We start from the raw sequence: 17,132 nt of genomic DNA, 5'->3' as shown, positions 1-17,132 counted from the left end.
AACGGTTAACTAGTGTCGTAATCTTATATTCTATGATTCTTGCTACGGGATTTTCTTTCGTATGTTTGCCGAACCGTACACGGATGTAACGATTCGATCCCAGTGTTACCTTATCGACATCTTTTGTTCCTGACCTAACATACCTATTTTATTCCCGAAGTCATGGAACGGTAATACCAAAGTTTCCCAATTTTTTTGTAAAATATTCTGTTAAAAACATGCATAAATAAATTTAAAAAAAATAAAGTAAACATATTTTCTATAAAGATTTTTAATGTATTCAACTGTAAAATTCACAAAGTAATATGGATAACTGCTCTCGAACAGTTTCCTGATTTTAACAGTTCTACCTACTAAATAAGGGTTGGTATCCTGTTGTCGCTGGTGTACTCTCGCAAATATAGATGCTTAAAGGTGTAAAGTCTTTAGCATAACCTATATAGCATTTTTCGTTGCATTCGATGTTGTAATTCTCCCCGTCTTATCATAGTATGTATTACTTTCAAAATTGCCCGTTCGTCATATTTCTGCCGTAGAAAATCCTGTTGTAGAGAAAGCATTATAGTATTATTTTTGTACATGTCAACAAAAACACCAACCTGAACCACATTTTGTTCAGAAACTTGAGAGCCAATAGCAAAGCGTCGTTTTAACTGCTTTTCAATTCTATTCAATGTTTCCTGGTCTTCTTCTGTGGCGAATCCTTCCACACCAGCCAAGCAACCAGTCATTGCAGCGTCTAAGGTAGAAACCTGAAACAGCCTGAGGGCTTCATTGACATGCTCATCTGTTGCAAAAGGAAGTAGCCTCATTTTTGCCAAAGACTCGGAGATCCGAATAATGGCCTCCAACTGACGAACAGTAATTGGAATACTTAAACGTTTGTCAGCAGATTTTTCTTGTTGCCCTGCTCCACTTCGCATTAATACATATCGACTTTTCAGTTTATCACCTGCATCTTCACTTAAGCGCGGTCCACAATGCGTGCGGCAATAATGAATGTATTTTTTAAATGTTGATAATGAAATCTCTCCTTCTGAACGTTCTACTGGTATGTTCTTATTAGACGACAAATGAACATTAATTATATGCTTTGCCATTGTAATATCTCTTGTTTCATCATGTACATCCTTCACTATGAATATCATATCAAATCGAGACAATATAGTTGGCATAAAGTCAATATTCTCTTCTCCTTTTGTTTCATCCCACCGACCAAAAATTGAATTTGCAGCGGCTAAAACTGAACAACGTGAATTCAGTGTTGTAGTTATACCTGCTTTCGCTATAGATATCGTTTGCTGTTCCATGGCTTCATGTATAGCAACGCGATCATCTTCACGCATTTTGTCGAACTCATCTATGCAAACAACTCCGCCATCAGCTAGTACCATGGCACCGCCCTCCATTATAAAATTTCGCTGACCGTTCACAAAAAATATAATTTTACTAAAATACTTTAATAATTATAAAAAATTAGTTTACCGTAGAAGGATCCTTTATTACAGAAGCAGTCAATCCTGCAGCGCTTGATCCTTTCCCAGAAGTATACACTCCAATGGGAGCAACTTTTTCCACAAACTTCAAAAGTTGTGACTTCGCAGTACCAGGGTCGCCCAATAATAACACGTTGATATCTCCACGCCTACAAAGACCATCAGGTAAGCGTTTACGAGATCCTCCAAATAACATACAAGTTATAGCTTTCTTGATATCTTCAGAACCAAATATACTAGGGGCCAATGATTTTGATAAACGATCATAAATATCGGGAGAAGCTGCCAATCTCCGGAATACCTCTTCTTCCTCTACTGTGACATTACTATAGCGTGATATAGCACCAGAACCTTCCGAATCTACTTTTATACCGACAACGCGCATATAAGGAGCACGAACTCCTACAACAGCTTTTTCGCGACCATCTTGTCGAGATGGTTTTCCAACTTTCCTTATAGAATAAATACCTTGGATAAGCGCTCTATTGCCAGGTACTACACGTTCGCATAATGATCTTTCACAAAACAACTGCAAGTGACGAGGTATTTCGCCTTGTGGCACAAAATCCGGTAACTCCTGTAACTTTAAAAGTTGAAAATCTACACATTTACATTTATCAGGCATAATAAAAAATGGGTCCAAGGGGCATTTCGGACGACCAGCCTGCTCAGATGTGCATTTACGCGGAAGGGTAAAACCTTCCAAACCTGCATTTACTTTTAAATTAGGAATGACAGTGTTGCATGATTGACACATTATTGACATTCGAGTTGCCTTAGCTTTAATACCTGATGCCGACACAATAATGCCAGCAATTTTTACCAATTTTGATACACTATCAGACTTCAATTCACGCACGTTGGTGGGATTAGCATGAGAAGAAAGTAATATTTGGATATCATGCACATTTTCTTCATGTTCTGGCCTTGGTGAAGTTATCTCATCAGCAAACTCACGAGCCGCTTCTTCGAAAAGTTGCAAATGCTCAGTCGGCTGCTTGTATAGTTTATCTGCTAAAACTTCGTCGAAACCTATTAAATCTTCAATTTCAACTTCAAGAAAATATCTTGAATTCAAGTAATTGCGCTTCAAAGAATCTCTAAATGAAAATGAAAAATTGTAGATATATTAAACATAAATTATAAACACCAACCTGTATTTGTAAAAAAAGTTGTCCTCGCTGAAAGTGCGGAGGAATTCTTTATACTTTCTTTTGACCGCTTGCATGTTAACTTGTGACCCATCTTGCTGACTTTCTCCACTGAAATTGTCGGAAAAAAAGACGCCTGCTTCATCAAAACCTTCCATTTCGCACAAAAAGTTTTAAAACTGATTGCAAAACTAAAATGTTTTTGGGATTTTCCTGGCGCCAAAAAAAGTTCAGGTTAAAAATAATCGATAAAAAAATTCAAATTTTCGTTATCAAACTTCAAACACAAACATAGCACACATGCACAACACCACTTGGTACATTACAATGTATCTCGACAGGCAAAATTTTAATATATACTAACAGTATTCCAATACGTATTGCCTGCCAGAATGATAGAAACAAGATTGCGCAATAACGAGTTAAAATTTTGTTCGTTCTGCGCATCTACGTCACGGTTGACCAACGTACAATCAGCTGATTTTCAGTTGCTTGTTTTTCTTTGAAATAAAAATCAATTTTGTATTGTAGGCATACAAAAACATGAATATCATCAAAAGTTAACATCAATATAAGTGAATATTAATAAAAGATATCAATATACATAAGTGAATATTTTATAGTGAACATATACCTACATATTCATTTCGTTGTATTATTAAATTTTATCTCTTTGCAGTGTTTGTTTCAACTATATACATTTATGCAAATAAAAATATTCAATATTTTGTGACCAACTATCAATCTATTGTCTTATTTAATTTTCTTATTTTGCTGTACATATTTTCAATTAAGTTTTTATTTAAGGAACGAATCCTAAAACACATTCTAGCTCCGAAAAACAATTTCGGGGTTGTCTTTACCAAGTTTGTGACTGATGTACCCTGCCAAATTTTCAAGCCCGCCGTTGTTGAGAATCTTCAAGTCATCATATTTTTCAATTGGGTCAGTGGAATTTAGATCAACTGACACTCGTTGCAAAATATTACCTGCAAAAATATAATAAACATACATACATGCGTATTAATAAATGGAGTAAATTGTTAGTTAAGATTATTATTACAATTCGGATAAGAAACAGTGGTTAGTATGCAAAAACTTAGTTTGTATGTAAGTACATATTTGCATTTGTTAGCATCAATACATTTTTATATAAGAATGTTTTCTGTAGTTTTAGGTTTATAATACTATGTACGTTTAATATTTTGATAATTACCGGTTAGAGATAAGTACCCTGCAAGACGGAGGTAACAGATTGCACAAACACATTGAAACATTTTCAGCTGTTCACTAACACTGTTACATTTTCTGGAATTTTCAATTGAATGGGAGAATACGTAAGTAAGATAGAGAAAAACTATCGACATTCTAAACATATTGTAATATTAACTTGCTAGAATAGGAGAGACGAATGCCCAATTTTTCAAGAAGAAGAAAACGAAAAGCGCAGTTTATTTTGGATTTTAAAGAGGTAAGTTCGTTACTTGATAATTTGATACTTTATAATTAATTTATATTATTTATATATACATATGTATATTATTAATTTCTTTTGTATAGAGAAACTAAAAGGCTTAACTAGGAGAAAAAGGTAAGCATTGTGAATTGAATGTTGTGTGTATAATTAAAAATTTTAATATTACAGAAAACATTTGGAGGATTCAAGTATCGGGTGATTTTTTAAGAGCTTGATAACTTTTTTTTAAAAAAAAACGCATAAAATTTGCAAAATCTCATCGGTTCTTTATTTGAAACGTTAGATTGGTTCATGACATTTACTTTTTGAAGATAATTTCATTTAAATGTTGACCGCGGCTGCGTCTTAGGTGGTCCATTCGGAAAGTCCAATTTTGGGCAACTTTTTCGAGCATTTCGGCCGGAATAGCCCGAATTTCTTCGGAAATGTTGTCTTCCAAAGCTGGAATAGTTGCTGGCTTATTTCTGTAGACTTTAGACTTGACGTAGCCCCACAAAAAATAGTCTAAAGGCGTTAAATCGCATGATCTTGGTGGCCAACTTACGGGTCCATTTCTTGAGATGAATTGTTCTCCGAAGTTTTCCCTCAAAATGGCCATAGAATCGCGAGCTGTGTGGCATGTAGCGCCATCTTGTTGAAACCACATGTCAACCAAGTTCAGTTCTTCCATTTTTGGCAACAAAAGTTTGTTAGCATCGAACGATAGCGATCGCCATTCACCGTAACGTTGCGTCCAACAGCATCTTTGAAAAATACGGTCCAATGATTCACCAGCGTACAAACCACACCAAACAGTGCATTTTTCGGGATGCATGGGCAGTTCTTGAACGGCTTCTGGTTGCTCTTCACCCCAAATGCGGCAATTTTGCTTATTTACGTAGCCATTCAACCAGAAATGAGCCTCATCGCTGAACAAAATTTGTCGATAAAATATTCCGGCCGAAATGCTTCGAAAAAGTTGCCCAAAATTGGACTTTCCGAATGGACCACCTAAGACGCAGCCGCGGTCAACATTTAAATGAAATTATCTTCAAAAAGTAAATGTCATGAAACAATCTAACGTTTCAAATAAAGAACCGATGAGATTTTGCAAATTTTATGCGTTTTTTTTTTTAAAAAAGTTATCAAGCTCTTAAAAAATCACCCGATATATTGGGTACAACAAACAAATAAGAGAGTAAGTTTTAAATTAGTAAAGCTAAATAGCGCATATTTATTTCAAATATGTAATTTGTACTTTATATCTACATATATATGTATGTACATATATACATACATACATGTGTAAATGTAAAAAATTTAAAATCTAAATTGAAACGAGTTGTGCGGTTACAATTATAATTGTGCCGACTTTAGAATACCGTCCCAGGATTTCGGGAATAAAATGGGTATTGTCGGATTGAGGAGGTTTTTCAGAATTAGTGAAGTGCTAGTGAACATAAAAAGCGAAATATATGTAAGTGTAAAATTAATTTACACCAGAAAACTTCTTGATCATTTCATAAGCGATTTTTTATATGAAGTTTTTGCTTTTTTTGAGAGCTGGAAACCCACCTTTAAACGCAAATATCTCGAATATTTAAATTCTTGAACTGGATAATCTCCTCCATAATTAAAAATGTTCATTTGTTCGTCCAAGATATCTGTTCGCATGCAGAATATCTAAAATTGTTTAAAATAAAAACAACATTAGTGTTTCATCATAAACATACATATACGCATTTCTGCTCCTAAGCAGGATTTTAAAAATTAAAATTAAACTTTTTCAAGCTTCAAGCAAATGAGGAGTGTCTTTTCAAAAAAGGATATTTACATTTTAATTTTTTTAAACTATTTATATAGTCTTTTCTTTAGTGCTGAAATACACAACTTCTTTACTTGGATGTTGATCTCAAAAAGATATGTCGCAAGTAAAAAAGGGTTAAATTATGTGTCCTAAACATAAATACTATTTTTCGGTAAATCAGTAAATATTTCCCTTATAATGTTTTCTCATTTTACAAAAATTAATTAAGAAATAGATATTCTCTTTTAAAAAGACACTTCTCAACTATATTTTCCTCCTGCAATATACTATTTGTAAGTATTTACAAATCAAAAATCTTTATCAAAGTAATATTTGTTGCTATATTGTATTTTTTAATTAAACGACCACTTAATATTTTTAATTTTATATAATAATTATATAATATTTTTTTTTAGTTTTCGACGTGGATCCTATCAATCAGTTAAGTTTTAGTTTTAAATAATGAATAAGAAAACCTTTTCAAACCTCTTTGCGCTCCTCCAGCAGAACCATCAGAAATTGTGGTACCGTCACCATCGTCTGGCGGCCATGCAGGTATAATGTATTAATATATAAATATATTAGTATTTGTTTTATAAAAATACATTTATGTTTTTCAGATATAATCCAGAAGCTGAATGCTATTGAGACCCGTCTCACTGCCATTGAGAAGTCCCTAACAGACAAAGTAAGTAACGCAGTATTACAGTACCAAATTAAAACAGAAGCTAATTTTTATATTTTAATTTTCTAGATGCCAGTGAAGGCCGAGGTGCAGGCGCAAAGTAAATTATTGCGCAAATGCCGCGTCATAGCGGCAAAGACGCACCATTCAATTAGCCGCATCACCGGTGATTTGGAGGACGAGCATTACGTGGAGCTCGCTTCGAAACTGCCCATGTCATCGGAAGAGCACGTGCGCTTCCTGGAAGACAAACTTTCCCAAAAGGAAAGCACGGATGCTATGGTAAATATTTCGTTTTTAAATATTATGCGATTGTAATATACTTTACTGTAATTTTTTTTACAGATGCGGCTAATATTGAAATCAAAGGGCGCAAAAGGCAGTGTGGACGGCGTACTTCGTGGTTTGTTTTCAGACGATGTAATCATTATTTCCTGACAAGGATAAAAGCAGTATATGTGGGGAGCTCCGGAGATTTGTGGCCTTAAGCCACAATCGTTTTAAATAGAAGAAACATAAACTAAGGGCTAAACTAATATAAGTTTTATTATTATTACTTATATATATTAGTTTTAAGTTGTAAATATTAGTTTTAAGTTGTACATATTAGTTTTAAGTTGTATATATTAGTTCTAAGTTGAAGTGTCTAATTTTACTTTTAAAATATGAATTTTACAATTATAATTTTTATACTCAAATAACTTGTATATAATTTTTCTGCCGAATGCAATAATAATAGGCATATTATTAATTTAATTAATATCTGATTTTGATTTTATTATTAAATAAAGCAAAATAATTAAAAAAAATGACTTTTATTTAAAATAATTGAATTTGCTAGAAGTAACAAATGGGTAACAGAAATGCTTGTTCCTGCTAACATGATTACATGTTAAAGGTAACAAACTGATAACCAAAATAATAACACTAACAGATATTCGGGTAACAAATACTTTTTGTTATCAATAACACATAGGTAAGCTTTGCGCTAACGAAAGAATTTGTTACCCGTAACATACTGTGAAGAGATTTGCTAACAAATGTATGTATTCTTTTAGAACAAGGCAGCATGCGATATTTGCCATTGGTTAGAGCGAAATAACCATTGAACATTAAATAGCTATGTGTTACTTTTTTCCCACTCTCTGAACAAAAGTAACAAATATTTTAACGAATGCAAAAGGGAACAATAACAACTCGTTTACACGTTTGCTAACAACTACCCGTCTTGCAGGGTAATTACCTTCGAAATCTGCCCTGCAAGACGGGTAGCTGTTATTAGACGTATAAGCGACTTGTTATTGTTCACTTTTGCATTCGTTATAATATTTGTTACTTTTGTTCAGAGAGTGGGAAAATAGTAACACATAGCTGTTTAATGTTCAATGGTTATCTCGCTCTAACCAATGGCAAATATAGCATGCTGCCTTGTTCTAACAGAATACATACATTTGTTAGGAAATCTCTTCACAGTATGTTACGGGTAAACAATTCTTTTGTTAGCGCATAGCTTACCTATGTGTTATGGATAACAAAAAGTATTTGTTACCCGAATATCTATTAGTGTTACTATTTTCGTTATCAGTTTGTTACTTATAACATATAAACATGTTAGAAGTAACAAGATTATTTGTTACCCATTTGTTACTTCTAGCAAATTCAATTCATTTAAATAAAATTCAGTTTTTTCTTTATTATTTCTCTTTATTTAATAATAAAATAAAAATAATCAAATATTTACTTAAACTAATAGCGAGCTCTACGTAATGATCGTCCTCCATGTGACCGGTGATGCGGCTAGTTGAATGGTGCGTCTTTGTTATACGCATCCAAATGCTCCAAATGATTTCTGTAATATTAAAAATTTTAATTACACACACGACATTCAATTCACAATGCTTACCTTTTTTTCCTTGTTAAGCTTTTTCGTTTTTTCGTTTACTCTATATAAAACAAATTAAAAACAAATATATTTATATATAAGAAATTAATTATAAAATATCAAAATATGAAATAACGAACTTACCTCTTTAAAATCCAAAATAAACTGCGCTTTTCGTTTTCTTCTTCTTGAAAAAATGGGCATTCGTCTCTCCTATTCTAGCAAGTTAATAATACAATATGTTTAGAATGCCGATAGTTTTTCTCTGTCTTACTTACGTATTCTCCCATTCAATTGAAAATTCCAGAAAATGTAACAGTGTTAGTGAACAGCTGAAAATGTTTCAATGTGTTTGTGCAATTTGTTACCTCCATCTTGCAGGGTGGGGTGTTGTCGACTTCAACATTTCCTTCATCTGTAATCGATCCTTCGTTCTGACCAAGTATATAGGAACGTAGATTATGCTTGAACTCCTTCCTGTCAGGGTGATCGTGAAGACCGCCTTTTAACCTGATTACGCCAAACAAGTTTTCTAAAACGTCCAGGTTTAAACGAGACTCCATCCTTTTCTACCTTTCATTAGCCTCTGCAGGAGTTAATCTGGTTAACGAGAGAATAGCGCTAGGTAGCAACTTCGTTAGACTCCTCGAACTTAAACCTGCAAGAGCGTTTGGTTATAAAAGTAAAATTGTTGTAATCAAAATGCTATAATTACCCATTTCAAACTGCAAATTTTTTTCGAAGGCTTCGGGCGCAAAGTGCACAAAAATGAATCCACTGTTTTAGTACTGTTTTATCCTAAGGGAAATGGAAAAATCTCCATTTCGTTGCACTATTTTTAACATTGTTTTTATTACATCCGAACACTGCGCAACTTATTTTACAAAATATAAAATTTCACAATTAATACTACACGCGAAAATACAATTCGAATTCACATTCAAAGGCGCGGGCGAATAATAAGTCAACCGTGACGTCAGCAAGAACAGCTGACTGAAAACAAACATGCGCATTGCGTAATCTCTTTCTCTATCACTCTTGTATTGCCTGTGGAGACTCCATATTGCTTATGGAATACAATACATAAAAAATAGTATGCCATATATGCATGCCAAGAATGATAGAATACAAGATTACAACGACCGCCATTACGAAACGTCATAGTTCCGTGTTGAGAAGAACAAGAGTGAAAAACTGTCAAATGGCTTGCAAATTGTAAACAGAAAAGTAAACACTTTTGTAAATTCGCAAAATATTATTAATTGTTTCGATTTTAATGAAAAGTTTTAGTGAAGCGATTGAATATTGTTGAGTGAAAAGATTTGAATCATTCCTAAAGAAATATATCGGCCTAGTGATGATAAAATTGTCTATTAAGTTGTGATTCAAATGGAGAAGACGTTTCTTGTGTTGTATATAAATATATACATATATTATAAGTTCAGATGTATCAGATGTATGAAATTATGATAAAAGAATTGTGAAATTATATTGAAGATATATTTGTAACATATTTTTAACCTATCGTCAACGAATTCCAAATAAAGTGAATGATTAAATCAATTGTGTTTATGATATTTCAGTCTTTCTTTTTGTGTACATAAACAGATATTTATGTCAGTAATAATTCTAATATAAATATGAAAATAAATTAACTTAATCTATAAAAAAGAGGATTTAGTATTAAATAATATCTTTTGCAAAATAACACCCATTTTTTGGCAACTTTTAAATCGGCCGGAAAACTGAAAAGCCTCGTTTTCGATCCTTTAATTGCATAATATTTACTACAACAAGCCACTGCACATTTTATTTTAAAAAATTAATATATTTATGCTTAGAAATTTAAATAAATACAACAGTACACTTTCACTGGTTTTCTTCATTTGAACAATTTCCACACATGCTACTCTATTTATTGTGGATGTGCCTAAAACTAATTATATACATATTTTCTCGCAACAATATTCTAAACATTCCACTGAAATTTTTCCTGTAAAGACGAATGAATTAATATTATTTTGGGAATTTCAAAAAGTGTTTACTTTTCTGTTTACAATTTGTATGCATTTCTATGCTTGTTCTTCTCAACGCAAAACTGTTACGTCACGAAATTGTTGCACAATGTATTTGTTTTTGTAAGAATTGTCAAGAGCTAAACCGAAAAAAACTAACTGTAAACTAGTGTCGTAATCTTACATTCTATCATTCTTGTATGCATGCATTGAACTGTAAACAGTTTGTCAGTTCAGTTCCATGAAAATTACGAAGAGGCAAGACAGCTCAGTTACATAAGTATGTACCGATGACAGTTTTATTTCAGTAATTTTAAATTTAGTAGTGCGAGTATTAAAACTGTTGTGTTATATAATATAAATAAGGTACGGAATATAAGTTAATTTTCTAAATAAATTAATATAATTTTGTAATATATGAATATTTAGTTAAATATTAATTGGTAGAAAACTTATGCAAAATGGATTGGGGATTCTTAACCTCGCATCTTATAGGGCATCCTGCTGATCCAAGAGCCTTGGGTCCATAGAGGAGAGGTTAAAGGCCTCAAGTTGGAGTGCAACAAGGTAATCTGGGATCTCTCTAGCGACAGACCTAGGGCTTGCGTAGTGGTCAGGAATAACATTGAATTCTTCTGTATTTCAGAGTTCCTGACGCAGGATCTGGTGGCGGTGCAAGCCAGGGACTTCGAAGGCAAGGACTTCGTACTGGCTTCAGCCTACTTTTCAGGGGAGGCATCCACGGCACCCCCGGTAGTGGTGGAAAAGCTGGTGGAGCATTGCCGGAGACTCAAGCTTCCCCTCATCATTGGCTGTGATGCGAACGCCCACCACCTAGAATGGGGCAGTACCAATTGCAACACTAGAGGTGAGTCCCTTTTAGAGTACATATTAGGTAATAGCTTAGCGATAGAGAATGTAGGGTGTGAGCCCACATTCATAACTATAAGCAGGAGGGAGGTGCTGGACATCACCTTGAGCAATGAGCGCGCAAACGGATTGGTCTCACAATGGAGAGTCTCAACGGAGCCCTCTTTGTCAGACCACAGGATTGTAAGGTTCAGGCTGAAGGTGGAGGTCAGACAACTTCCCCCCAGACGCAACCCTCGGAAGGCGAACTGGGACACCTTCTGTGAGATACTAAGCGAGGAATTGAGCAAGAGGGGGCAGACTGATAGAAGCGTTTCAGCCCCGGGAATTGAGAGTAGGCTAACGGAGCTGAACGGGGCTGTTATCAATGCCTATCATGGCAGCTGCCCTCTAAGAGTGCCCACAGACAGTCGAAACTGCACCTGGTGGTCAAAGAAACTGGCAGACCTCCGGAAAAAAGTACGGAGCCTATTTAACAAGGCGAAACGTACGGGGGTCTGGGAAGAATATAGAAGCTACCTTACCTTATATAGTAAGGAGATTAGGTCTGCAAAGCAGGCAAGCTTTAGAAGGTTCTGCGAAAATGTCTCCTCCACGCCAGAAGCGGCTAGGCTGCATAAAGCTCTGGCTAGAGGTACGACTGACGTAGTAATAGCAATAAAAAGAGATGACGGGACTTTTACGATCAGCGCAGAAGACATAGCTACGGAGCTTCTGCGGGCGCACTTCCCGGAGACTATTCGGGTAGACCAGTGTCTACCCGTGATCAAACACAGGCCATCCCGCGAGGATTGGAGGATAGCCAAGCAGTTGTATACGGTGGACTCAATCAAGTGGGCAATCGCCTCGTTCGAGAGATTCAAGTCTCCGGGACTGGATGGCATCTTTCCAGCGCTGTTACAGCAGGGGGAGCAGTTTTTACTGCCACACCTGGTTCGGCTGCTGCGAGAGAGCCTCGCAACGGCGTATATCCCTGTAGTATGGAGGACAGCGAAGGTGATCTTCATACCCAAAGTAGGAAGGAAAGATTACTCATTGGCGAAATCGTTCAGGCCGATCAGTCTGACTTCTTTCCTACTAAAAACCATGGAGAAGATCGTGGACCATGACATAAGGTCGAAAGCGCTGAAGAGGGTACCCCTGCATGCGGCTCAGCATGCGTACAGAGCGGGCAGATCTACCAGTACTGCTCTGTACCAGCTAACCTCTGAGATAGAGAGTTCTCTGGAGAACGGGGAGGTGATGCTTTGCGCTTTCTTGGACATCGAAGGTGCCTTTGACAACACGTCTCACAGGAGTGTGGCCAGAGCACTGGAGAAAAGAAATGTGGCAGCACCGGTGCGTAGATGGATAGAAGCCGTACTACGCACCAGAATTGCTGAGACCACAGTGGGAGATAAAAGTATTCGTCTCGGCACAACAAGAGGCTGTCCACAGGGGGGACCTCCACCCCTGCTGTGGAGTCTTGTCGTAGACGACCTGTTAGCAATGCTAACGGACAATGGGATCCGCTGCCAAGGGTATGCGGATGATATTGTTATTATAGCCAAAGGCAAATATGAGGACACTCTCTGCGACCTGATACAAAGGGGTCTAAACCTGGCAAAGGGGTGGTGCAGGGGGGTTGAATTGAACATCAACCACTCCAAGACGACCATTGTCCCTTTCACGAGACGCAGGTCCCTACCCGGCCTCAGGAACCTCACATTAGGAGGCAGAGTGATAGAGATGACCAATAAGGTCAAATACCTTGGTCTCACGCTAGACTCCACTTTGCGGTGGAAGCAGCACGTGGACCTGACCTTGGTCAAAGCAACAAAGGCATTAATGGTGTGCAATCGGCTGGCGGGTAAGTCCTGGGGCTGTAAGCCAAGGATTGTTAGGTGGTTGTACACCATGATAGTGCGACCGATAATCACGTACGGGGCGGTAGCCTGTGCCTCAATAGCGTCGCAGACCTCGGTAGGAATTAAATTATCGAAGCTGCAGCGGCTAGCCTGTGTCTGCAAGACGGGCGCAATGCGCACCTGCCCAACGGCAGCTATGGAGGCCCTGCTTGAACTCACACCGCTGCACTTGGTTATCGGCCAAGTAGCCAAGAGCACGCTTCTGCAAATAACGGCAGAAGGGTTTGGCAAAGGAAAGGTAATCTCGTCCCAGAGCGGATGAGCGGATAGCCATACTTAGCGATAGTCAAACGGCACTAAGAGCGATCTCCTCCTACGAGATCAAGTCGCTGCTAGTGCAGGAGTGCAGAGAAAGGCTGAACAGCCTTGCGGAAAGAAACCAGGTGCACCTAATTTGGGTGCCAGGTCACAAAGGAATAGCCGGTAACGAACTGGCAGACGAGCTCGTTCGATCCGCAGCCTCCACCAAAATGGTAGGTTCTGAACCCTTTACAGGGGTGGGTCCCCATACCATAAAGGAGCTACTTCGCAAAGAAGAGGGAGTGTGCAGAAAGAAGTATTGGCAACAAACTCACGGCATGCGGCATGCCAGGTTGCTAATGGGAGGGTACAACATGAGCAGGTTCAAAGTTGTAATCAACCTCCCTAGGAGTAAGCTTAGGCTCTTGGTCGCATTTTATACTGGCCACTGCAAGTTAGATAAGCATTTATATAACATTGGCCTATCTTCTTGCACTAACTGCCGGTTCTGCGACATGGAGCCTGAATTACCGGAACACCTGCTGATCGACTGCACAGCAGTCTGCAGACGCAGGATTAAGGCCCTCGGATCCATGTTTCCGAACAGGAATTGCATCGACTCATTAGCACCCAGTAAAATATTGGAATTCATCGACGTGCTGGGGCTAAGTGAGTCCATGTGATTTAGGAGAGGGCACAATAGACCAAAGATCGCGGTGCATTCCTCATAAATAAATATAATCTAATCTATAGGGCCCATACACGACACATATGTGCGTTCGATCTGTGTGAATTCGTTTCGCCCATATACGACACACAAATCCATTTTGCGTTCGTTCTTCACACAGTGAAAATGTGCGACAGGCAAGCGGAACATTTCTTCGAATTTATTTCTAATGTAGAACTTTTATCCATTTCTTTGTAGTATTTTGTTAATAAGTTATTCCAAATTTATTTTTCTCAATTTTATTTTTATATTTATCACTGTTTTCGTTTGCCAAATTGGCAATTAATTTTTTATAAGATCAATAAATTCTGTTACGAAATCTTTTTTAAGGGCAGGACTGCTTTAGAAGCTTCAAACAATCGATTTTGTTCTTTTTTTTTGCTTAAATCTCTTTAAAAATTATCTAACAATATTTCCCCAATGTTATAGATTGGAATTCGAAATATTGTAGAAGCTAGAAGGGAAATAGTTGCCGAGCGTCTAACAGATATAGTATGTATGAGCGGTTGGGCAAAAAGCGAAAACTTTGAAGCGCGATTTCTCGGTTTTTCATTTTTACGATTATTCTTAATTGGAGGGCAGGATAGAAAAAAACTAAACGTCGTATGGAATTAGGACACAATTTATTATCATTGGCATAAAATTATCTTCTATTAAAATAAAAAAAAATTAAGAAAAGTCAAGTTTTAACATATTTTTAAACAACATAAAGTAAGTTTTTTTTCCCAAAAGCTACTATTTATTCAATTTAAAAAAAAATTTTAGAGTGTTACACTTTTTGTGGAATTTTCTTAGTTTAACCAGAAGATAAATTATTGAAAAATATGAATCTCTTTGAATTTTTTGTTTCCGATAGAAATTGCAACCTGCATCTTGCCCGCCGTCCGAAAAATGCACATGCGAGATGCATCGGACAATTGCTTCCCAAAGGCAGAATATCAAAGATTTCGTATCCAAAAAATTTTTGATATGCCCAAATATATAACTAAAAAGCCTAGAAATTTCGCTTGAATCAATTATTTCTTTCCCTCCCAAAAAAATTCTCAAAAAACTCGATTTTTTGAAGCCTCGAAAGCAGGCTCTCCCCTTAACACGTGCCATTGTCCGCGATCTTCACTGTTCGCCGACACGAGAGAAATGAGATTTTGTGAGCACACAACGCCATACACTACACACATGTGCGCGCACCGATCGTAAAAAATCAAACATTTTCGCGATCATGAATCGGTACGCGCACAAGCCCATACACGAGTAAACTGCATGCGCACACATACCGGACGAACGCACTTGTGTGTGTCGTGTATGGGCACTTTAACGGGGCATTTCGACAGGATACAATTTTTGTTATACTAACTGTATTGCCGTGCCTTTTGGCAGTGGAGACTTCCTATTGCTTATGGAAAGCAATATATGGATTACTAATTAGTATGCCATATATTGAAAGCAATAAGCTGTCACTTCAGCAGTTTGACAGCGCAGTTTTCAATCCCATGAAAATTTCTAAGAGGCAACATATCCCATTTGCACATATACCGGCGGCATTTTCATTTCGGTAATATTAAATGTAGTTGAGCGAGTATAAAGGCGTTTGTGTTATAATATAAAAATAAAGTACATTTTCAAAATAACATTTTTCCGAAAAATTAATATTTAGTTTAGTATTGTTAATTTACAGATAAATTATGCAAAATGGGTTGGGAATGAGAGAAGTCTAAAATTTAATAAACTTATACAAGCATAAATCAAAATATCATTGTTCATATCAAATTTATTATTTTAATTTATATAAAACTAGAGGATCCGTCCACGCTTCACTGTTGCTAATACATAGATAATACTACTACCATCTTAATGGTTTCTATTAGTTGGATTATAACTTTTAGTTGATAAGCATTATAGCATTTTTGTGGAGTAACTTGTGTTAGTTTACAAAAAAATTGATCATAAAGCATTTCGTGTGTTAATAAAGCATTTCTTTTTTGGGGAAAATACTGTTGAATTTTGGCACAGGGAAATTCGCTTCGAAAAAACATTTGCTAACCTGGAAACAGGCGAATTGAGCACCGAGGACAATGATGCTCTAAAGATTCGAAAGCTACATATGTGCAAAGTGGGTCTCTCGCAAGTTCATAATCCAATAAAAACAACGAATAAATGATTATGAGAAGTATTTGAGCGCTCTTTACTACCAAAACCGAATTTTTGCGTCAGTGTGTGATAATAGAAACATAGCTCCATCATTTGCCACTGGAGTCCAATCGACTGTCATTCTAGTGAACTGCGCATGATGAACCGGTTCTCAGGCGTGGAAAGACGAAAAAGTCGGCTGAAAAGGTTATAACATCAGTCTTTTGGGATGCACGTGGTATAATACACACTCAACGACTGATTACTGAGCCAGTTATAATCCATTGCACTGCGTATTTGATTGTAGTTCTTTTCTACTATTACAAATACTTAGCAATTGTATTATTTTTGAATAAGAATCTGTTTAAATTTGTAGGCATATATTCAAATGATTCCCATGAATTTTTAACAAATACTTATTATTTGAAAGATAAATTTTGTATTTATGAGTTGTATTAAATTTTGATATAAAGAGATAAAATTTATCGTATGTCCTTACCCTGGTTCTAAGCTACTTCCCCACCAATTTTCAGTCAAGTCGGTTCAGCCGTTCTTGAGCTATAAATTGTGTAACTAATGAAACTTTCGTTTTTTTTTCTTAATGGCTACCAAATCTCCTATGTTGTATTCACAGCTTTCTTTCCTGTTTTGATTAAATGTCTTACAGTTCTCTTTTTGTATTTTTTCTATATTTTCATGAGCACTCTTCTTAATGAATCGCGTTCTAAATTCAGTTCCTCTATTTCGAGATCTTTTAAAATCTCCTGTA

General features: G+C 36.3%; 1 protein-coding gene and 1 pseudogene across 1 annotated transcript; one reads left to right on the top strand and one right to left on the bottom strand.

Annotated features, from left to right (window-relative positions):
• Positions 1-253: 253 nt before the first annotated feature.
• Positions 254-2,933, bottom strand: LOC120780475 (DNA replication licensing factor Mcm5). Its single transcript, XM_040112750.1, has 4 exons — positions 2,651-2,933; positions 1,486-2,596; positions 600-1,421; positions 254-542 (listed from the first exon to the last, which is right to left on the bottom strand). Exons 1-4 carry the CDS (start codon positions 2,803-2,805, stop codon positions 426-428), a joined length of 2,205 nt encoding a protein of 734 aa, XP_039968684.1. The 5' UTR covers positions 2,806-2,933; the 3' UTR covers positions 254-425.
• Positions 2,934-5,267: 2,334 nt separating this feature from the next.
• LOC120780687 lies at positions 5,268-7,136 on the top strand (annotated as a pseudogene).
• The last annotated feature ends 9,996 nt before the right edge of the window (positions 7,137-17,132 follow it).

Source organism: Bactrocera tryoni, unplaced genomic scaffold (genome assembly GCF_016617805.1).
Source record: "Bactrocera tryoni isolate S06 unplaced genomic scaffold, CSIRO_BtryS06_freeze2 scaffold_25, whole genome shotgun sequence".
Classification (NCBI taxonomy): Eukaryota; Metazoa; Arthropoda; class Insecta; order Diptera; family Tephritidae; genus Bactrocera; species Bactrocera tryoni.
Note: the sequence above shows the minus strand (reverse complement) of the source record. Positions and strands in the feature narration are given on the sequence as shown.

Excerpts from the sequence above, each read along its gene's own strand:
- LOC120780475 (XM_040112750.1), bottom strand. The coding sequence starts at position 2,805 with ATGGAAGGTTTTGATGAAGCAGGCGTCTTTTTTTCCGACAATTTCAGT. Across the intron at positions 2,597-2,650 it reads AACTTTTTTTACAAATACAG|AGATTCTTTGAAGCGCAATT; the intron begins GTTGGTGTTTAT and ends ATTTTCATTTAG. Across the intron at positions 543-599 it reads CTGAACAAAATGTGGTTCAG|GATTTTCTACGGCAGAAATA; the intron begins GTTGGTGTTTTT and ends TCTCTACAACAG.